The sequence below is a fragment of the Xiphophorus couchianus genome, chromosome 22 (genome assembly GCF_001444195.1).
Source record: "Xiphophorus couchianus chromosome 22, X_couchianus-1.0, whole genome shotgun sequence".
In the NCBI taxonomy this organism is placed as follows: domain Eukaryota; kingdom Metazoa; phylum Chordata; class Actinopteri; order Cyprinodontiformes; family Poeciliidae; genus Xiphophorus; species Xiphophorus couchianus.
In genome coordinates this window covers 4,693,513-4,717,489 of record NC_040249.1, presented here as the reverse complement: position 1 = coordinate 4,717,489, position 23,977 = coordinate 4,693,513, and the positions used below count along the sequence as shown (strand labels likewise).

The following is a 23,977-nucleotide window of genomic DNA, read 5'->3' as shown; positions in this document are numbered from 1 at the left end:
AAAAACATAAAGTTGAGTGCCGTCAGCAGAGTTACATGTAAGCGATGTTCTGAGCTAGTGGCACGAGAATAGGACCCTGAAGAGCTCCACATGTGATTTTTATTTGTTCGGATTTATAATCTCTGAATGACTCAAAATAGTCCTTATCTGCAATACAATCCTTCACAATTTTCCAGGCCCCAATCAGTATTTTATAATCAATCAAGAGCATTGAATCAGTCACTGGTATCCAGTAAAGCAAATAAAAGACGTTTTAGATGCATCACTGATAAGACCCGTGCCATTTAAAGTCTTTGTCAATCTGCTCTCTGTATTGTGGTGTGGCTGAAAAAAAAATCATCAAACAGATTTCTTTCTTATTATAGAGAAATAAATTGCCTGTTTTTTCTAATCACTCAAAAAAAAAGAAAAAAAGAGAGCGCTAAAGCTCCCAGAGGTCTTTTCTCTGATGTAAGAGTGTGACTTACGCAGACCCAGGGATGCTTGAGCGCCTGTTCAGCAGTGATTCTTTTGGCAGGGTTAATGGTCAACATCTGATTGATCAGATTCTTGGCCTCGGGGGTCACCGTGTCCCACTCTGGGGACGGAAACTGAAAGGAAAATGAGGACGAAGGCAGTGTTAAATAAAACCTCCATCGTCAATAAAAATGGATGCAAGTACATTAATGTATCCTTTTAAAATCAGGCTTTTACTTGTGACCTTGTAAAGTTTGATCTTTAGAATCCATGAAGAAATAAACAGTAAAATCCTAGATATATATTTTTTTAATTTAAATCATCATTGTGGCATTAGTGAATTATGACAGCCTGATAATAGTCTTCAATCTGGAAATGATGACACAAACGGAGAGGAAGAGAAATTATTGGAAACGATTTTTTATAAACAGCCTTTTGGAAAAGGTTTTATACTATACATAAAATGTGGTAAAAATAAACAAAAACATACAAAAATGAAATATAAAAGTTTTAAAAAATTACACAGATAAAAAAAAATTAAGTAAAAAAAAAAGAAAAACAACCTCATCCTAACATTAGAGTTGCCAGTAAATGTTTATGATTACCACAAAAGACAACATTCATTTTAGCTGCTAGTCACTGACAAAAAAAGAGAAAAAAATAAATTAAAAGTATCTTGTTGACAGAAATGGTATTCAAGGAGTGTAAATTACTGGGCGCTTGCCTCAGCCACTTTATCTCTTTTTATGCACAATCATTATTTGCTTCAAACTCTGAAAATTAACACAGGCAACAAATTCTCCTCTCCCAGAGGATTATATGATCTAATAAATATGCTCATTGCTCTGTGATGGAGCGTTTCTTCCTTCTACAACAGCTTGGAAATCCTGCAGTAACAAGTAGTGACTAATTAAAACCTAAATTTACATTTCCACATCACTCCAAAGACTTAAATCCGAGCTTTTCAGTAGACTGGTCTTGTCCTGCGGGCTTGATTGTTTAACACCACTCGGATCATTAAGATACAAATATGAAATGACGTTAAACGTTTTGGCGGTTTTCAGGTTTCAAGCGCATAAGTTTAACAGAGACAGACTTCATGGGCTTTCGTTGACGCAACTTTTGATGCTTACATTTGAATTTTAAAGAAGGAAGCGCCAGGAAGTCATGACGGAGTTCACAGATGTGAAATTAATGCTTTAGAGCAACATTTTTCACTAGGCATTACTGAGCAAATAGTGCAACTCAAGATAACGTTGTGAACCCAAAGTGGAGCTGGTGGGCTGTGTCTAACTCCTGGAACCAACTTTATAACCAACTGAGAAATTGCTTTAGTGTTCAGGTCTTCACTACAACGCTTTGCAGAGGAATTCATACCAGGGATGTTGCATTGATTTGTGTCACGTTAAAGACGTGAGCGCATCGGAGCAGCAGTAGTGAAAAGCAGCCGCCCTTCTGGGGATAAAATTCACACCCATCGTTTTTCAGGTTTAATGCATCCATTGAATTTCGTCCATTAAGAATGAGCTGATCTACACTTTCAAAAAAATACTTTTCCACCCATTTATTTCGGGGGGTTGTTGATGTCGTAAATGTGTAATCGTTAAACAGTGCAGACCGAACCGAGCGGCGACGATCCAGCCAAAGGTGCCGTACCGTAATTCCGCCACACGTTGCGCTATCAGAAAAAGTCCAACGGTTCTTGAAACGGGAGACGTTGCGCTTTGCCAGATATTGAAAGTTCCATTTGTTATGGTTAAATGGGCAAAAATATTAATCACTGAAGGATTAAACAATACCTAAGGCTGCTCATCGACGAGCACCGCTAAAGAGGGTAGCCCGGCTAAGACAGGTGTTGAAACAGAAACGCCAGGTAAATATGGTGGAGGCGCTGAAAATCAACATACCAGCTAATTTTAAATTAGTACAACTTACAAATTACACATTTGAGACAGAAAAATGCTATAAACGTGGAGGTCTGCCTTCAACAGCCTCAGGTTCTGACCCGTCTTTGACCAGGAGCTCCAAAAGTGATGAGCAACTTTTTTTCACGCCATCCTCAGCATTTCTACAATTTTCATGTACAAATTCCAGATTTTTCAGCTTTCCAGAGTTCCCGGTCCTTTCTTTTTACTTTTTAATATAACATACTAAAGTTCATAACACATTTATGGAGTTAATTTTGATAGCAGACAAGGCTGTAAGTGTTACCTGCTAAATAAAGAAACTACAGCACCTTAAATCACAAATTCACTGCAAATATTACAGCAAATGTTCTGCAAAATGGTGAATAATCGTGCAATTGTACACAGCAGAAGAAAGGTGAGGGATAGAGGTTAAAACAATACAAGAATATGACAAGTAGACACTCACATCATAGGCGCCAGCTTTGATCTGTTGATACAATTTGTGTTGGTCCTCATCCCAAAATGGAGGGTATCCCACTAGCAAGATGTAGAGGATCACACCTGGAAAAAGTCACAAAAAATAAGTATACTTATATTAAAAAAGCAAGTGAAATATAGTATTTCTTAATGACCCTGAACAGCAAACATCAAAAGTTGAAAATGGAAAAAAAAAAACATGTGGCTATCAGCTTTTAAAACCATTGGACTAAGTCCAATGGACTGTTAAATGTAAGACTATCAAATGATAAACGATTCCTCTTTGAATTTATACAGAATTTTAAAAAAATACTTTCACATTTAAAAAATTCAACAACCTAAAAGCTGGAAGATGAAATGAATGAGTTTCACTTGAAAAGCAGAGGATTCCTTGTTAAGTTTCATCAGATGGAAGGAAAAGACTGAGCATAAATAAATAAAACAAACCGACATGAAATTCATGGGAACATGCCGTCAAAAATGAGCACAGATGAAGAAAAAAAAATGCATTCAGTCTGAGATGAATGGGTTGTGTTTGTAATCTGAAAATAATAATAGTAATTTTCTGACCACATGCCCAGATGTCCACCGGCTTGCCGTACGGGTCCTTTCTCAACACCTCGGGCGACAAATATCCTGGAGTTCCAGCGAAACCTGTCAAAAACAAAGCCATCTCTGTGGAAACCGTTTCAAAGAAAGCTAACAAAGAAGCTAATAAAGCTGGGGGGAAATCAGCATGCCGGTGGGGTCAAACGTCTTTTTGATAAAATGCACATTTCACATTTTTCCTATGCAAAAAGTGGGAACTGCTGTGTAATCTAATCTTAATTTTGTACTATAACCTGGATAGAAATTTTCAGCGAGGATTGACAATGCACAGTTGAGTTTATAATAATCTTATCCCCACTGCAAATTTATTTTTTGTTTAATCCCATAAATTAGGTGTTTGACTATTAATACTACGTGGATTTCAGTCAAATTGAAAACTAAATCCTACTGTAAGAGACGGCGACGTTCTTGAAGTTACTCTTCAACCTAAATGATTGTTTTTCAGAGAATAGATTTGAAAATCAGGTGTAGTCTCAAACACATTTGACTCAACTAAACAAAACCTGCACTGATTCCAACAGGTGTGCTTAAAGTAGAGCCCCTCAAATAAATGAACGCACGGTGTGTACGATTTTAATGTATGTTTTTCATAAAGATTTCAAAAACGTTCAGAAAAAATAAAAATCCTTGACTTACACAAACGAATAAAATGTTCCATGAAGAGCAGCTAAAAGTAAAATCCACAACTTTAACGTTAAAAGGAAAGTGTCTGTGTATCATAGTTGCAAACAGAGGACGCCATCAAGGACAGCCATCAGATTTCAGATGAAGGTGGGCAAATAAATTCAAGTCCCAGCAAGTGGGAGGAAATAATCCTTCAACGTTTCCAATGAAAAAAACCTCTGGGCACACAAACCCAAAGGAATTGGACTAAAATTAACCAGGAGTTCTGCCAGAAGCTGGCGTCCACGTATAAATCAGGTTTGATGAACATTGTATCATAGGCTTCACTTTCTTTTATCTGGACCCCCATTAACTGCAGTCGCCCGCATCTACTCTTGGGGTCCGTACACTCAACATTAACCGCTAAGTACTAAACATGATTGTCAAGAAGAAGCTGAATCATTTTGAGGTTGCTGTGGTCGTCAAGTGTGGCATTAGGTGTAGCTGCACACGGACTTTTAGAAAACTTGGATCCCTTCCCGTGCCCTGACGAACTCACTGAAGGAAATGCTGCTGTGGAGCGCCAACGCTGCGGAAGGAAGCAGAAAGCGGCCGTTTCTTACCGAACCACGCCTGCTGGTCCCCCTGCACCTCGATGGCAAGTCCGAAATCCGCGAGCTTCACAGCTGCTCCCTTCATCTTACTGGCGAGGAGAAGGTTTTCTGGCTGCAACACACGCAGGCGGATCATTTGAGAGGACCGAACGCAAAGTGAAGCTGCAAGCTCCTCTCTCTCGCTTGGTTTTACTTTGAAATGTCAGAAACTCAAATACAGGAACACTGCTTCGACTGTAAAACTTAAGAAAAGCCATTTATCTTACTTATAAAAAAAAAAATAAAATTAAATACCGCAAAACAGACCTTGGCTAAATGATGAGCAACAACAAGTAGATGTGTGTAATTAGTGGCAATAAGCACGGATCCTCCTTCCAGAAATGTCTCGTCACTTGAGAGAGCTTTAGGAGTGCGATGACATCTGCATCTGTACTGAAGCATGATGAGGTTGAGTTGGTTACTGAGGACTGCCTGAGAGGAAGAACCTTTTCATTTAGATGCCATGGTATTTACCCCAGCACTTTGACCGTGTCTTGTTTTGTCACATCATCGAGCATAAAAGCCAGGCTTTGGAAAAGGTTAAAATTTCTTACATCACGTCAGAAAAACACAAACAGGAGACAAGATGACCACTTTTTACAGTTTTAGATGTACATTAATAAAGGACAATATTTTATGATTACATCGTCATCGCAATGATGACGATATAATCATAAAATTCCAAATGTCAGAGTGGTGGAAGGACAGGTGAGAACAAAGAGAGAAGAAAATAAGCATGTGTCACAGCTGATACGGTCATCGCAATATTTACCAATAATATCCCCAGTGCAAGAATTCCTAACATCTAGCTTTTTTTTCTCCACTCTTACAAAACTTGAATATTTTTTCGGGACACAGACCAACCCTCAGGTCTAACAGACTTCGTGTTTAATTTTTTAAGTTTTTCTCCATTTTGTGAAACGACTCCAAAAAATGGAGCACCAGGATCATCTCTGCTAAACACAATTCTGTGACCTACAAACAAACAGCGCTTCATGTGATCTTTAACAACTCGGTTATTGTTTCAATTTGATATTTGAGGTTTTCTGACTCTTGGCTTTCTCGCAATATTTTTTTGCGAAAACATGACAACGTCTTTATTTCACTAACTCAGGTACCGACATACACAGTTTTTCAGAACGCCGTTCCTTTTGTCAAGATGCGGTGACTGTGGAGGCCACCGACACATCTTATGTTTTCCCCTCATCAAAAACATGCCTGGAGTGTTGCCTTGACTCTTTCATGCATGTTTGAGAAATCCTATAATCTCCCATGGCAACCGTTCAGCTGTGCAAAACGCCTGGCTGGACTTAGCACCGCCTTCCAGACGCAGCTCCTCCTTGAAGCTGCCTCACAGAGCAGCCCTCCTCCCCAAATCCCCTGCTCAGCTCCTTCAGACTAGCCAGCAGCAGTTAGCAACCATCTGATGGAACTGCACATAGGAACTACTTCTTAGTGCAACGCTGGTAAAAAAAAAAAACAACAAAAAAAAACAAACCAAAACAACAAAAATAAACTTTGCTAAAGAATTAATAGAGGAGTGATGTTGTTTTGACTTTCTGTCGGTGGAGTTTTTAAAAAGACAGAGGCCCAATTTCAAGGCGTTAAATTACAAATTAAATTTTCTTTGTAGTCATATTTGATATATATTGTGTTTTTATAACAACTGAAGTTACTTTTAAGGAGTATAAAAATCCTTAAAAATGGATGACTGCAGTCTTAACTTTCAACACAGGGTAATTAATACTTCAGGTTGGCATAAAATGAACACAAGGTTTTTTGGTCTGCAGCAGTGATACTAGCAGAGATTGGTGCAAAATAGTCCATTTATCAGTCTATTTTTTTAGCAACTTGTTAAATTTTGAGTTTTTACTTTTTTTTTCTGTGTAAAAAAAGTAAAAACTTTTTACGTGATTATGCTAGAAAATGATTCTATGTGCCTGGAAAACGCATAAAGAATGTTAGGAGGTTAGTTTCCCTGTACAACCCCAATTATTTATGGCAGATATTGTGGTATCTGCCATACCACAATCTCCGTCTCCGTCTCTGTCGTCACATGACCTTTCACCTGAAGACTACTTGACAATTAATATTAAAACTCTACCAACATAACCGCACATAGCACTTTGGTAACCACCTTCTACGCGTGGATGTTTTCTTCCACAACCAAAGTGCAAACCAGTTGATCTTTTTATATAGTATCTGCTACGCTTGTACGGCAGCACCAACTCTCCTCGGTCTGCTTCTTTTCACGTGTCAGCCCTCGTCATCTAGCCGCACATCCTTCATTTTTCCTACGGCCTCCTCCACCGCCCGCCCATCAAGCCCACGAGGCCCTGATCCGACAATAGGAAATAAAGAAAAGTGGGGAGCGGAGGAACCAGAGAGCTTTTCTGAAGCAACAGAACCAGACATGCAGAGATAGATAGATGGGAGGTGGCATAATGAGTCCCTACACCGGCGCTGCAGCAGCCTGGTGACCTCACCCCCTCTGTTACCATGGCAACCCCGCCTGCCACCAGCATTCAACTCTTTTCTCTCTAATTCCCCAACACCGCCGCCGCCTCTCCTCTAAGTGTGCGGCCCTCCCAAGATGGCAAGAAGGCAGAAAATATGAAACGTGTGCAGGAGGTTACGTTTCAGTACGGCTCAATTTGTTCGCACCGGTTCAGTTTTTCTGATTCTAAACGCAGAAGCTGCTTACTTTCCTCTGTGTTCTTGGAAAAATACCGTGTTTTTTTTTAATCTTTTCTTATGTTTTGAGAATTGTTCCAACAAAAACCTGAATATGTACTGCCTTGACACAACATTAACTGGTATTTCTGCCCCTGCCCCCCCCCCGAGTAATTTTCAATACTCTTCACAGAGTCTACCGAAAAGGAATGTGGTTACATGACTAAGGAAACATCAGTAGGATGTTGGTTAGATGAACAACGAATCACTGACGTCTATCACTTCGGAAAAGGCTTACAAAGCTGTTTGGGACTCCAGCAAACCACAGTGAGTTTATCTACAAGTTAGAAAAAAGCAAAATTACTCCAAGAGCTCACTGACAAGTCATTCGAAAGGTCCCAGAAGAATCCAGAATAACATCTGAAGCACAAAAATAATCAAAGTACAGACTTTGGCGTGGCCAAGTTCAGAGTTCAATCGGATCAAGATGAAAAGGCAATTCATGTTGTTGATTTGGACAGCTTTTACAATAAATGCAATCATCATTTAAAAAGATTGTTTTTGATAAATGCTGCATTTTAACATCCATTAAACCTTTTTGTCTGTTAGTGAAAACACAAAAAGTAAGAAAATTGTTTTTGGCATTGGCACCACCTGAAAGATATCAAGCATAAAAGGCAATAGGCTAACAGACTGGATTATTCAGCACTGATACCAGATTTCTAGAACCGTATAAAGTTTGTCCAACATTTAGTCTATTTGTGAATATAAAACAGGAAAAGATTTTACCAAGAATATTGCAAAAATATTCTCAGTCAGTCAAATATTGTCACATCTCATGAGCTGCATGCATTGCTACGCCTCTTACAGCCATACAGCTAATATTTACAGATCGATGTTGGTGTTCATTTGCACTCGTGGTTGAAATTTTACCTCAGAGTTACAGTTTTACATCTGCATATGCACTTGTTGCAAACTGCCTACGGCAAAGTTGACACAAGCACACATGCATACGTCAAGAATGATAAAATTAAACACTTTTTTTTTCTATGTGGTGCTTTAACCTACTCGTTTAAAGAAACAGTCCTGAAAATTAATTTAGACTAAATAGAGGCATTTAGTCCGCACAAGAACTTGGTTGTTTTATTTTTGTTTAGTTTTGCAAGTACTTGTAATTTCTTTTAAAAATGAACTGAATGCAGTAGTGGCGCAGCACAAATGCATGGAAAGGCAGGTGTGTATTAAGAACATTTCTCCACAGTCACCTTTTATCAGTTCTGTTCTGCCATCTTGTGATATTTGTATTCATGAGCAAACGTACAAAGAAAGAAAAAAAAAAAAAGAGAGAAAAATCTGCATTAGCTGAGCTCACTTTTCAGAAGACACATTTTTACACCATCACAAAAAGAGCAACAGAAGCATGCTGAATTACTTATTCAAAGAGAACTGAATTATTTAAAGCTAAAAGTTGGAGGTTGAACTAAAGTTTGACGAAACAACGAGAGGGCGCAGGTATCAGGGTTTTTCAGTCTCAGGTAAAACTGGGGGCTTTAAATCAACCTCGTCGTGTTTTCAAATTAAAACCCCTGCCGCTGTGGGGGAGAGGGAGAAGAATCTGCTTCGAAAGGTGTGCAGGTTTTTCCATGCGGTAACCAGTAACTGGCCGTCGTCATCACACACACACACACACACACACACACACACACACACACACACACACACACACACACACACCCCCACACACACGCTATTAATAGCAGCTGGTCTGCTTTCGTCACTCCTCGGCAGTGCAGTAGGGAGGAGAGGAGGGGGACAGAGTAGAAAGGGTGGAGAGGAGGGAAGGTGGGGTCGAGGGGGGGATGAAAAAAAAGGAAGAAGGATGTAGATGCTGAGATGCCATGAGAGTTGGAGAGCAGAGAAGAAAAAGCAGCTGAGGCGAGCGATGACGCACATCCCAGAAGTTGTTCTTGACGTCACCGCGTGATGTCCGTGCGGCGCAGGCCGAGACCTGTTATGCATCTGTCCACCCGGCGCACCTTTCGACCGCACTCGCGCGCCCTGGGTGTGCGGGGCATTTACTTTGCCGGATGCAATAAAAGCTCTTCTAATATTCATCAGTGTCTGGTAGCTCACCTTGAGGTCTCTGTGGACGATATCGTGCTGGTGGATGTGACTGATGCTCTCCAGGATCTGATTGATGCAGTGGCTGAAAGAGACAGCAGGCAAGACACGCCGGTCAAACCGCGGCGCCACGACGACCGATATTAAAGAAAAAAAAGAAAGAAAAAAAAAAACCACACACACACCAAGCAACTTTAAAATGACTATACAGGCTAGATTTTAAGGGTATATAGAAAATCCTAAGAACAAATAAAAATAATCTTTCTTTTCGGGCTTTCATAATAACGCACGGTCTGATTTGAAAAATAACAAATCAGCCTCTCCCTGGGGAGACAGTCCGACACATGGGCAGCAAATTGGTGACAAACATCCATACTCAGCAAACTGAGAGCATCAATTCAGCTCCGGCTTCTGTCTTAATAGCCCGTGATGAGTCGAGTCATGTAAACCATATTGAGCAGAAAGCGCTCTCACGCATATATGCGAACTCTAATGGGCTGCAGGAAGAAATCATCGAGTGCTGAAAGGCTGAGCAGAGGACATTCGTTTCAGCTGGAGTTAAACGTCTGAAAGTCAACAAAATAAAGAGCAACAATTTGTGTTACATTAATTTAAGTTACTGTGTAACGGGGCGTCTGGTGAGACGACAGCATAAAAGATGATGTGGACTTGATTTCAGAAGCTGTTGGAGCTAAAGCAGCTGATTCTTTGTGTTTCCAGCACAAAACCAAACATTTGCCTTAATCTACAGAGAATAACTTCAGCTTTGCTCCCTTAGAGTTTAATTTAAATAATATTATCACATTAACTTTAACCAGCTCAGATATTACAATACGATTTATATGAGAGGAACGAGTCATTAACCTTTGCATTTGGAGTCAATATAGTTGTATGATCTAAATGGTTCCTGCCTCGGACATGACGGCCTGCAGTCCTGTGTGAATTTCAAAGTAAAATCTTAAACTGAGCAGGAAAGAATCTTTAGGATTAAAAAAAAAAACTGTCTTGTAATAAGCTGCAATAAAGAGTAAAACTGTTTATGTTCAAGCACCACCATTTATTTGGTTGTGCTGGATGGCACCGTGTTAAACTCAACCTACCAAAAAAAAACAACTAAATCTCACACTTAAAGGGAATGTTTTCATTCAGAAACAACCAAATAATTGGATACTTTTATGATTAGCATTTGGTTAAGATGCTCGGAGGAGGGAGTCACTTTGATAACTTTCCAAAACTACTTAAAAACATCTATTCAGAGTTTAATACGATATATACAACAAATTTAAGGTAAGATAATTTTATTTATATAGCACATGTTCAGCAACGAGGCAGTTCAAAGTGCTTTACATGAATTAGAAAGAAATACAAACAAAACAACAAACCAAAGGAAAGAGCAAAAGGGGGAAAAAGGTCTATAACTACATATTGGTTCCCCATGTTTAGAGTAGTCTGTAGTTTATAAACTAATAGAGCTTAGAACAATGCACCAGCCGGTGAAATTCTTGATTTTTCAATTCATGTCCACTCCAACCCTCACCAATATCCACGAGTTATGATCATGACTGAAACATGAAAGCAAATCTCAAACTTTTTGATGACCATCTTGATTACTAGCTACATTATGACCACAGAGGGGCCTGTAAAAGGACTTCTCTACATAACTGTATGTTGCATATTACTGATTGTCTACACATATTTTTATACTGAAATTATTGTTATTTTAAGTTTATGTTATTATTTCTAAAACCTAGTTAAGAATTTAGAGGTAAAGTGCTAAATACCACCAAAGCCTACTGTAACATCTGATAAAAACCTAAAAATAGGAGAACAACTTTGTCACGATTTATTCATCAAATTAAATTTAAACGGTCTGAGTCACTCGGTCAGAAGTAAAACTCGACCAGCAGATTAGTAGCACAGTTGAAACCGTAAGCAGTTTCTTCTCCCAAAGCACAAACTACATTAACCAATTCTATCGTCAGAACATTTTGTGCTTTCATAACTTCTCTGCGTTGACAAAAAAGCCTCCACTAAAACCTGCGGGGAGTTCAAAGTTTCAAACTTTAGATTCGTTTAACAGTGTCTTAAAAAAACATCAACAAGTAAGACGTGACAAATGAGCCACAAACAGTTTATATATATATATATATATATATATATATATCCATCACTTCTGCATTACACTGAGGTACATTTTCAGTCAGCACGATGCCTCTTCTGGCATCACATGAATTTCTTCCAAGCAATAAAATAAATACAAAAATTATTATGGAGTATCTGATCCGCAACTTGGAGAAAACCGTCATGATTTACCTGGCATCCGCCTCGCTGTAGTACTCTCTCGCAACGATGTCCTCAAACAGCTCCCCTCCGGTTACGCTGCAGACACGGATGCAACAATAAGTTTGTCGACATGTTTATATTAGCGAACTTCTTGTTTTCTCTGTTTAAATAAAGTGCCTTTTAAAGGGGCTCATGCAAGATGTCTTCTGGTGATGTACGCTTGTGATGACACGTCTGAGGGTCTAGTGAAGCTCGATTTGTGCTTCAAGAAGCCACTTAGCACGTTACCGGCAGCTTTTTCAAGTTTCTATGTGTTCTAAAATATAATCTAATGCTTAATTTATTCGTCCCGGTCTGTTCGACGGAGCAGCGTGTGCGACATCAATGCAGCTGAATCCGTACCTGCCTGCCCACATTAGGAGCAGCACACTTATTCTTTATGCAAAATTTTGCAAGTAAACGCAACAGAAAGACCAATGTTTGGAGAGTCTGGAACCTGTAAAAAACATTTCCAGAGGTACAGCAATAAATACAATAGCACAAATCTTTTAAATGAGAAATATACACACACACACACACACACATATATATGTATATACATACTGTATATATATATATAAAACCAAACAATTCTGCTTTAAAAATGATCTAAAATCCAATACTGATGAGCCTATTTTATTCAATTTGAAAAAAGCGCTTCAAATTTACTTCCACTTTAAATTAATAATGTTACACCTGGCTGAGTTATATAAGATATTACATGCAGTAGTTAAGGTCAAAATTATTCATACCCCTAACAGATTTAAATTTAAAAGTATTCTCGTCCAGTCAAGCAGCTTGTTTCTCAACATATTACATTTGTTACATGCTATTTTAAAAAAAATTCAAAAATGATTGCTATCCTTCTGGATAATCAATGGAAAAGTTCTCATTAGCATTTCGGCAAAGGAAGCTTTTATCCCAATCTCTAACCAGCTTTTTGAGTGCTTTACTAGTATTTAGATGATGAATCTTGAAGCTGGAAAGCCTCTTTACCATCACCCTAATCTTTAGTTAAGTTTACTTACAGGTCAAAGACGAGGTAATGGAAGCCTTCCTCTGCAATGCTCTCATGGAGTCGTACTAAGAGGCAGAAAGAGAGAGAGTCTTTAAATAAGAGCCAGTTAGCTGGATCAGAAAGCACCGCTAACGCTAATTAGCTTCTATAAAGCAAACCTCAATGTGCCATCGATGAACCGAAAGCTTCAGACAGACAGCTGGGTCAGAGGTTATGACTACGAAATTTCTTGTGCACATAAGAAGGAGCAGTGTGGCATTAAAAACATTTATTGAGAAAAAAAAAAAAACAGCCACAAATTTGACATTAAGCTCTAAATTACATTTGGGTATCTGGACTAGAGTATCTCCTTTGGAGTCTTTTCTACTATATAAAAAGTTTCAATAGTGACGCCAACGGTTTAGGTGCAGCTAGTTTAAAATCACACCACAATACTGACGATCCACCTTTCATGCTTCATAAGCAATGCCCATTCTGGCATTAATCTGTTCAGTCTATAGCTGGATAAAGCGCCTTTAATGACAGAGAACGACTTCAGTCAAGTCTCAATTGAAACGACAACAGGCTGTTGCTGTTATTGCCATGGCAAGCTTGTCACAATCAGAGACTGAGGAGACGAAGGCGGTTGTCAAAAGCCAGGCCCTGGAAAAACACCCAACTGGGAAATCTTTTAGTAAAAAAGATTAAATAAAGCAACCCAGGTGAAGGGCACCAGAAGAATAAAAACGCAAAAGCAGAGTTTACTGGGATCCCAAAAGCACAATGTGGTTATGTAGGATTTACTGAACGTGTTCTTAAAGGAAGGCCAACTGGGATGGGCTGAAATCGTGTTAGGAATAGTCCCAACATGTTTAGCAGTGGAACTGTGCTGGTTTTAGAAGTGAAGATAGTGACATTAAATCTCAAGTCAGACTGAAACTCATCAGTTCTGTTTCAGATTTCAGTATTTCTAGGGAAGCTAGACGAGTGAGAAGGGAGATTTCCAGAGTGTCATAGCTTTACAAGTAAAACTAAATTTCACTATCAGTCCATAAAACTTTTAATTCAACGCACTGTGCTGGTTTAAAAATGTAATGTACTCTAAGCTGATGAAGCGAGACCAATGAAACCCAGCCTCTAACAAGTCTTGTTTGCACGACGCTACATGGTATGATAAGAACTACATGCTATGTCAAACAAACGCTCATTTCCTTCCTCTCTCCAAACGACCCCTGCCTTTTGTTTGCATTTCCCACAGCAACAGAGGAAAAAGGTCTGATGACCTTTTGAGGCAATTCCCAGGCAATAGGTAGCGCATATCCCGGGGTTTGACGACAAGAGTATCCTGGCACTTTGCGCTTCCGCAGGTGACCCCTGCTTTCTACGTTTTCGAAGCTGTGCAACGTAAAGGACGCTGGAAGATATAAAGTGTGCTAGTAATGAGATTAGCGAGATTAAGGTTTAGACACAAGGCACATGATGTCAGCACCGTTTAGAAACTCTGCAGCTTATTGGAGTCATCTGAACGGGAAGCGGCTGCTGGCCAGCCTGTCGCATGCAAATATCCCAAAGAGAAACCCAGCAGGAAAGCGGCTGGTTTGACTATCACCCAGTTAGCTCCAGAGCTGAACTCAACAATGCTTTTTGTTTCTGCTCTGTTGTCCCGCGCACTGTTTGGGATGTGAAACGACAACCGCAGGTGTTCCAGGCGAAACGAGAAACTGAGGGTTTTCACATCCACGTCGGACTATGCTTTTCTTTAGCGGTGGGTGAAGACATGGGGTAGATTAATGAAATACTTTAATGATGAATGATGATTCCTAATAATCTCAGTCTTGACCTACTCGGTCCAGTTCTGAACTATTGCATTGATTTGGATCGGATCTAATCGCGGCCATTCTACAGTTGGTCCTCTACAAAAGGCAAAAAAAAAAGTTTAAAGAGTTTGGGGTTTTTAAAGATTAACAGTATTCATATACCTCACACTTTCCTTTTTTCCCTGTGTTTCTTTGCAATCACAAAAGTTTTTTTATAGGATTTTATTTAAACAACACCAAGTGGCACATTGTTGAAAAAATCTGAAAAAGTGTGGCCTACAAATGTATTCAACCTTTACTCCCTAAAGATCCCTAAATAAAATCTGATTTTATCCAAAAATAAAAAGACAGAAATAATCAGAAAGAGAAAGCTTCAAGAAGTTTGCCACAAACCACGAAGGGAAAACAGCAAGCAGCTAATTAAAAAAAAGGCACACCACACTTTTTAGATATTTATTTGTAAAAATTCTTCAAAACTGTTAGATTGTTTTACCCCAGACACTGATTTATTTTGACCTACTAAAAGAATCTCAAGACCTAACACTGAAGTAAAAGGCAGAACCAAATGGGAGAAAGTTGAAAGAGTATGAATATCTTTGCAAAGTACTCAATTTTAACTTAAAACATTTTTGTCAGAAGAGTTTTGCAGTAAAACATGTCAGATCAAAACTCCCACACAGACTCTACGGTTTCAGATTTGTACAGGCAAAATTAAGTGACTGATGTTCTTTATTATTACTTTAAATTTTGTTTTCGCCTTGTACACACAGGAGACAAAAGAAAAGGTCAAATCAAATAGAAAAACTCAAACGATGAGCTGAGCCAAAACTTTCAAGGATTGCGAATTTGTTGGTCTACAAAAAACTTGACTTAAATCTTGAAAATTGGTCAGTCAGCATCGTTATGCTGCACATCTGTAGCTCGTCAGAGGGGACTTACCTATGTTTGGATGTTTGAGCATTCGACAGATCCTGGCCTCTCGCTCCAGTTTCTGATGATCTGTGGTCAAAAAGGAAAACAGAAAAAAAGAGTAGAGAAAAAATTAGATCCAGTCAGTTCCAGGATCAGCAGCTATTAAGTTACACTCTTTCTTTTTTTTTCACTCCGGTTATAGATGGCTAGAATCCCAACAAAGAAAAAACATCACTTCTCGGAAAGTCTCTGAATGCGTCAGCCTTAAACAGCACAACGCAATAAGTTAAAGTAAACACAGCAGAATCTCACACTCACTGTACAATGAATTGAAAACAGTCTTCTCTCGTATCACTTTTCACTCATTTCTTCACCCATATTGCTCGCAAATAAACGAACTAGCTTATATGTGAACATTTGTTCCTCTATTTGTTTCGTTAGAGGCTAAATTGAAAGCATTCTTAATATGTAGATATCAAGAGCGAACCGTCTCTGAAGTTCCATTTATTCCCCGTCTGTCCTCGACTCGTAACATCTCCCATTAAACTTGTCATTTGAGCATCATAAACAAATCAGACGGCTTCGCATGAAAGGACCAACGCAGCACAAAAAAGCAGAAGACGCAGCTTTGTCATGAACAGACGGCGACACGTAACGTATAGGGGTCACTCAAAACACACACGATACGAGCGCACGCTTTATGAACTTAGTGAAATGGGTCCGGTGGGCCCTGATCTAATCTAATCACTATCCATTTAATGACTCTAATGACATGAGAAAGTCCATGTGCGCAGACAGATTGGTTTTAAAGCAGACAGTGGATGGATGGCCTGGCCGACCGTCAGAGGTCAAGTTCGTCATGCCCGTCTTGTCAGGAAGCAGCTGCTGCTCTCCAACGCAGACGGCACATGAACTCGCATGCCTGAACAACCCTAATCCCCCCGACCCATCCCACACAAAGCTTTTGGGCCATTATGTATAAAATCTAAAAAAAAAAATAAAAAAGAAAAAGAAATATACATTTCTGCTGTAAACATCTAATTAAATGTATCGCTGTGATTTATTGGCTTGATCACATTTAAATCATGTTGACACATCTGTGGAATATTTCGACAGCATTTGAATAAAGAAATAATAATAAAAAAAATGCCCACATCAGCGTGAGTTATCCTGCATCAAAATCAAATTATTCATGTACTTCTGATTTCTGCACACTGGTTACAGTGTTTGAAGGCTATGAACGAGTCGGACTCTCTCCTCTCATGAGGCAGAGAAGATGCACAGCCATGTAAACACCTGAAAGTACAGAAATGAAAAAAATAAACATTTCACCCCAAATATCACATCTTGAATTATTATTTGGCCTTAAATTATGTGAAACATTTGGGAGCGACGTGTGTTACCCATATGGCTCATCTTCCAGGGCGTCATTCAAACAGGTGGCACACAAGCAATTCGAAGAGCGATTAAAATAAATTTACTGAACAATAAAAACTACTGTCAGTTGCACCTCATACACGCTCTACTGTCCTTTTACACGTGCAGTTGAAAGGTTGTGTCCAGGCTTAACACTGTCATGAACCAAAGCTGCCTAATGACCTTGAAGTTGGCGTTTGATTTGCAGCTTCTAATTCTTCACAAAACTAAAGGGTTAGATCATAGATTGCATTTGATTATCTCCAACTCAAAATCCAGCTTTAAAATTCTTAAGGCATTCAGAGTTGGACTTTTGCAACATATCAACATTTTTCTGGAAAAGGACTTTCCAAGACCAACCCATATTGTAAAAGCTACAATATGGGAACCACGTGGAATTATTTTTGCACTCATTTTCTATAGATCCAGACACATTCGCTTCTTGGAACTCGCTTTCTTGAAAGCACTTCGAACTGGATTGATTGAAAAATATATGTAGTTTATTTCTAGCAAAAAACATAGACAAAACAGTAACTAAAAATCTCCTACAACTTAGATGAAAATGAATCTCTAAAATTAACGGGAGGCTCTAAAAGTTACCACAGTAATCTAAACAATTCCAAGTATAAAAATTAGTTACAGATTTCGGTTCCAGTATATAAGTTCATCAAAACCAATGAACATTTTCTTTGGTTAAAAGTCACGTCTAAGCAAATGAAAAACAAACAAAACAAAACCAAAAAAATCAGGATGTAGCCAGCCAGCAGCCATTGGAGAACGTTTCAGTCTGGGTTTTCACTTCTCACCTGGAACTCAAGACTTCTGAGTTAAAATGTAACAATAAACTGGTTATGACAAAGCAACAAACTAAAGAAAAAAAACATCCCAAATTCTGTTTTTGACTCAAAATGTGTCAGTATGGAGATGCTTCCAAAACGTATTTTCTGAGTTGGCACTTGTTAAAAAACAAAAGGCTTGAGACTTTGTATGTAACTGAATACATAAAAACTAAACCAGACGTTAAATGTGTTTAGCACATTGATGCATTTCTTGTGAACTCGGATGCCAAAACCAACTGCAAGTTTCAGCCAAACAAAATCAGGAAGAGAAACAACAGAGTACCCCCAGAAGCAACTGCTAGACCGATAAGCTGCATAACTTCCTGAGATGTGCACACGTAAACCTGCTCTATTTGCCACCGTACGCACGCTTTTGTTCAGACCTCACACATGGAAGCAAGTTTTGATTAGACCAGTGTGCTCAGAGGATGAGCAATCAAAGCTCTTTGCAGACATTTCACAACCCTTTTCTCAGAACCAATAAAGGACTATTTTGGTTGCTCGTATTCTTAGAAATCAGATGTGCCTGTAAAAATAGGACTATTCTTTATCACCGGCCTAAGATGACAGCTTTATTCTGCGTGTGATGGCAAACATTCCTGGCAGCTGGCTGTGCAGAAACACTACAGACAAATATTTTAGTTAGAGAACACAAACCGTCTTTAAAGGAACCAATTCTATAGAAAGAGAGAGAGGAGGAGGAAAAAAAGGAGGCAACCTGTGACGGAAGCCAAATAAGTGCTATTTGTGGATCAAAATAACCAACAGAGAATAATTAGAAAACAGAAGAATCACTTAGGAGTTAACTAAAAATGCCCGAGCCTGCAGCTCAGCATAAAAGCAGCAGACAACCTAAGCTAGATGAAGGAAAATTTATTAGAACATTTCTAACAGAAGTGACATTCAAAGGGTGCAGATCAAGTTTAGATCTAGAAACAGTTTGAACCCTCTAAAGAAAAATCCTAAAAACACAAACCAACACGTTCACACCCAACATCAATATCTATGTAGATATGTCTTCTTTTTTCATGGACAGAGGGGTAAATGGTCCACAGCATTTAGCCCAGGAGGCCTTAGTAATGATCAAAGGCGTGGTAAATGACGGTCTTCATTTACCCGCCCGGCCCGCCGCTTATCTCATCTAGACGCTCCACACAGAAAACAGAACAAGGTAGATGAATAGATGCCGTCTCTGAGCCTGCCTCGCCTTTCTGAAAAACGACCTCTGCCCCTCCCTCGTGTACATGAATTTACCTCTGCCTGTAGTGAGGCAGAGGTAAATTCATGAGCAATTCCCAGAGCAAACACTAAACCCGTTTTAGAAGGAACTATTCAGGCTCTGGATTCATTTCCAGTATCAGTGGACAAGGTTTTGATATATCCCCATCATGTCCGTCACTACCAGCTGGTAAACATTCAGATCGTCAGTTTGCAGCTTCGTCGAGGTCTCACGCTCATATCCTGATCAACCAGCGATGGGAGTCATGGATCTAAAGTTTTATCACGATACTTAGCGGTCCTATTATTTTAATAACAATAAAAGTGACATTAAGAACTATTTATTTCTTCTTTTTTTAGATGACTGCATGGCTCCGACTGCATGAAAACAAAACAAATATTCCTCTTAAAAAAACATTCCCATATATAATACGCTTCTTCAGGATAACAGTCACATATAGCAGTGTGATGTTCATCAATGAACTGATCACATATTTTCAGATTTCTTAATATTTATTGATAATTCCTTTGAAAGAAAACTGTGGATAAAATAGCACAATTAATCTTGACATTGTGGACTATTTTGGTAGATTTTAAACATTAATTGGTATCATGACAATAAATCTAAACCAGGGTTTACCATAGTGTGTAATAAGCCTGGCGGGCCACCAGGCTTATTACACATTCCTCCGTTGCCAATGTTTGTTATTCCTTCAAACCTCAATCATTCTATCCAATAAATGAAACCCAAACAACGATCTCAAGCAGAATGAGCTTTTTGATATTGGAAGAGTGGATTTGTCCAGTTTTAATGTCAGAAATCCACAAACTCTACTGCTTAATTCAAAGTACACAATATCAATAATGTCAGATTAAATACTAAGAAGCATTGTTATAATAAAGAAATAATGACCAAACACAATTTTATTATATTTTTACACATATTTCTGCAGTGTTCTTAAACATTCATCAACACATTTATACAACGTCCTACCTCTTTCTGCCAGCAGTGAGAGCAATGTTTTTTTTTTTGGTTTGTTTGTTTTTTCAAAAGTGGCTAAGAAATCTCTGATGTTGCCTTCAGTGGTGGTAATATTGAACTTTCTGTGTATTACTTGGGTAGAGTGTTGTGTAAAATAAAATAAAAAAAGACGGATACAAGAAATGACAAATTTATGCGCAGATATTAATATTTCACCATGTTGACCTAGGTTGTGCAAAAGGCCTTTGTCATGATGTTACATTGAACTAAATTATATTTTAACTCCATCGATGGCGCTCTTGAGAAGATCCCAATGCAAAAGGCAAAGAGGCTGTTATGTCAAAATGTTGATAACATTTTTTTTATTTAAAAATGCATTTCAATACATATGTCCTTCAAGTTTGTAGTAAGGCTAAGCAGGAATCGTTAAAAACACTTCTTCTGTGTTGGAGCGAGCCAGAGAGCCACAGATGGACTGACCAGCCGATAGACAGAACAAAGACGTTGTGCCCGACTGGATAAACCAGGGGTCTCAAACTCCAGTCCTCGAGGGCCGCAGTCCTGCAACTTTTAGATGTGCCTCTGCTGCACCACACTTATAGAATAATAGAATAGAATAAAAATAGAATAATTAGGTCATTAGCAAGGCTGGGAGAACTGATCTACACAAGGAGGAGGTAATTAAGCCATTTCATTCCAGTGTTTTGTACCTGTGGCACATCTAAAAACTGTAGGTCTGCGGCCCTCGAGGCCTGGAGTTTGAGACCCCTGGTAAACCAAGCCCAGATCAAATTGGGTTGTGTTGTTTTTATTGACCGTAATCTTCTCAAGTCTTTCAGCCAGATAGTGACCCAAAGTTGATGATCTTTCCAGTTGAGAGAAACAAAGCCAGGAGATCTGACAGAACATGGAGCAGAAAGCTAAAACGACTCGGGGAGCGCAGAGGAATTCCTTCCTGTCCTGTGCTCGTCCACGTTAATGTCTTTTTGCTTTGTGTCCATTGCAAACACAGATCCCAGATCGGGACTCTATCCGGCTAATGGAAAAAAATTAATTTCATCTCAATCACATGGTTCTATTGAAAAAGTAGCTTGTGGTAGACATCTGGTATATTGCTCCATAAACAACTTGGTTGTCGTTTTTAGACCACTTTATCACCTCTTTACCTTCTAAAACGTCTTCATGCTACATTAAACAACAAGTGTCATCAAATACTGTACACACAAATATAGAGCCTGGTGCTTAAATAGTCAGTTAGCATTTATTTTAATCCACATCTTTGCAAAATGCAGTGATATTTAGGTAACGATAATGTTGTGAGGCACTAGGTAAACGTAGATGACCATACATCAAATTCTTCTCAGTCAGGGATATAAAAGAACTGACATCATAGGATGACTGGGTATGAACATCATATTGCTCACAGTTGCAATGACAGAGAGATTTCCTCCTATTCTCAGGATAAAACCAAGGATGAACTTATAATGAGGTAAATAATGGCAGAGAGCCAAAAGCCAAACAAGCAAAAAAGAAAGAGCAGCAGACACTGACTTTAGGTCAGCAGATGGGACTATAAATAGAGTATGCCAATCCTCCTCCTCCTCCAGCTTACAGCCCGGGATCACGGTGACCCGGGCCGGCCTGCATCAGCAAACACAGAAAGTGACAGACTGGCGAAAGGAGAGGCCACATTCTCGCGCAGATTTTCTTAGATCCAAGACAAGTGACTTCACTAATAGCCGTTGGAGAGCTTTGTTGTGTCAGAGCGCCGTCATGATCGCCACAGAGTTCAACAACACTGCAGCACAGGAGGGAAGCTAGAGCATGTGGGGGGGAAAAATGTCTGTTACAAAGAAAATATAAATATTAGCCAATAAATCCTTAGTAAGTATTAGGTGCTTTCCGATGTCTGGCCTGGCTTTCTTTACCCTTAACCAGTGACATCATCCGTCTAGCAAGCCAATTAGCGAGCCAGCCCTCAGTTCTGCTCTACTGGACCTTTGAGACTGACCAAAGAAACAAAAACCAATCATCCAAGCAGATAAAGAACAAAGAGGATCTGAACAATACCAATGTCGTTTTCTGATAAGGACTTCAGTCTTATTGAATATTAGTTTTATCAGTTGCTGTGGTAAAGTAATTTCAAAATTACTTTAAAATAGAAAATTAAAATAATTTAAGAGAAAACAAACAAGTAGAAAAACAGTAACGTGTAAGTATGCATTTTCCAGGTACACAGCGCCGTTAGCTGTTACCTGCTGTATAAATTAAACCTGGCAAATTAATGCTTTGAAATAGGGCCTTTGAATAGGTCCTCCTTTGACGATCGCCGTCTTCAGCACTTCGTCACAAAAATGCTTCTCATTATGTGGCTTACAACTGTTTCTTGGAGAAGTAGTTTGTATGATGAGCTCACAAGGCTCGCAGTTCCACCATGTCTTTTCTAATTGCTGCTGCCGCTAGTCTGGAGGGGCTGAGTGGGGAATGGTGGGGTAGTGGTGTTCTGTAATTCAGAGCGTTGGGTAAAAGAGCAAATGTTTAGACATCCACGAATGCATGTTTAAGGAACAAACATGCATTAAAAAAAGAAAAAAACACTCTAGGTATGTCTTTTATGATGGAATAACATTACAACATTTAAAAAAGCTCATAAAAGCAGCTTCTTTCTTTTTTGAAAAAAAGAAAGAAAAAAATCCCCAAAAACACGCCCGACACTTCATTAATGCAAATCTTCACAAAACTATGACATTGTTTCCTAACTATACGTCGTAAGACATGACATGACATGATGGTTTCTCCCAGCAACTTGCATCAGCAGGAATGGAATGTGTACAAAAATGCTTTAGAAACCAAAAGAGCTGCAAAAATCTCAGAAAAACAGTGTTTGTTACATCAGGGGTCGCTCGCACTGGACGGAATCCCTTTTTAAGCCTGCATTTTTCATCTAATTTAAAGTGAGAAAATCTCTGGCATTAGTGCTGCATCATCATCTCATCATTTTTGTCCGATCAACCCAAACTAATGTTCTTACTTCCACCGCTCGTTTCAAATCGTGGATGAGAGCAGGAGCAACGGCTGCATGCAAAATGTTGACAGCCCTCTGAGTTGTCGAAGTGAAAACACAGACATCGGCTCATCCAGGAAAGTGCCGGTGAGTCCACATGACGGCAGATGCTCACCATTACGCGCACAACAAGAGATTAAAGGGAAATTAGATTCATCAGTACTCTGAAGGTAAAATACATTTCAAAGCTTGGCAGCGTTTTGTGCTAAGTGAGGCGTGAGAAGAAGTTTTTTAGGTTGAATTCCTAAAATAACTTAATCAGGTTGTGAAAACTTGCAATGTCATGAAAAAGAATACATGATTCATCTATAAAAATCTGTATATTTTTTAAGTTCTAATAATTCTGCAACATATTGTGCTGATGTAAAATTCTACTCAACATCCTTGTTGTTCCAGACTAATTATAACTTGGAGAGCATTTGCAAAGAAATAAAATAAGAAAATGTCAGTGAAAAAATACAGCGTGGTACTACAGCCATCTGAAGAAATGCACGTCTCTCAGTCGGCAACAACCAATCAGAGCCAGGAGGAGGGTCTCAGTGCTGTCAAACACACTCATGTGTGTGCTGCTCACTATTTGCACTGCTTTACTCTCTGCTGCGCTACACTTTTTACACAGCGGAGTCTGGCATGAATGTTTAGGCTAGTTAGCATAGACACCCATGACTGTGGATAAACAGTTCTCCTGTAATGGCGAGTCGTTTCTCTGTCACTAACACAGTCTGTACACGAGATTGATTGACGACACTGAGACCTTTCCCTGTTTTTTTTTTTATAAAAAGGCTGTATACTGCAGCTTTAAGATTTGAGTTTATGTAAAGAAAAAAACAACAACAAAGATTTAGCACGCAGCTGTTTCTAAAATACTTGATACTTGATTGTGAGTTAGAGTTGACTTGGACTGAGGGTCA

The 23,977-nt window shown here is 39.0% G+C and overlaps 1 protein-coding gene across 16 annotated transcripts in view; it reads right to left on the bottom strand.

Moving 5' to 3' along the window:
- The window catches only part of camk2g2 (calcium/calmodulin-dependent protein kinase (CaM kinase) II gamma 2), a 54,250-nt gene that overhangs the window by 16,796 nt on the left and 13,477 nt on the right, over positions 1–23,977 (bottom strand). For all 16 annotated transcript variants that reach the window (XR_003594159.1, XR_003594160.1, XM_028007166.1 and 13 more), the window contains exons 3-10: positions 15,575–15,634; positions 12,850–12,904; positions 11,813–11,878; positions 9,512–9,584; positions 4,676–4,778; positions 3,411–3,494; positions 2,830–2,924; positions 468–590 (exon numbers count right to left, since the gene is read on the bottom strand). Coding sequence is in view for 14 of the 16 variants with exons in the window: in XM_028007166.1 (XP_027862967.1) it covers positions 468–590; positions 2,830–2,924; positions 3,411–3,494; positions 4,676–4,778; positions 9,512–9,584; positions 11,813–11,878; positions 12,850–12,904; positions 15,575–15,634 (659 nt within the window). In the remaining 2 variants the exon portion in view is untranslated. The remainder of the gene's footprint in view (positions 1–467; positions 591–2,829; positions 2,925–3,410; positions 3,495–4,675; positions 4,779–9,511; positions 9,585–11,812; positions 11,879–12,849; positions 12,905–15,574; positions 15,635–23,977) is intronic.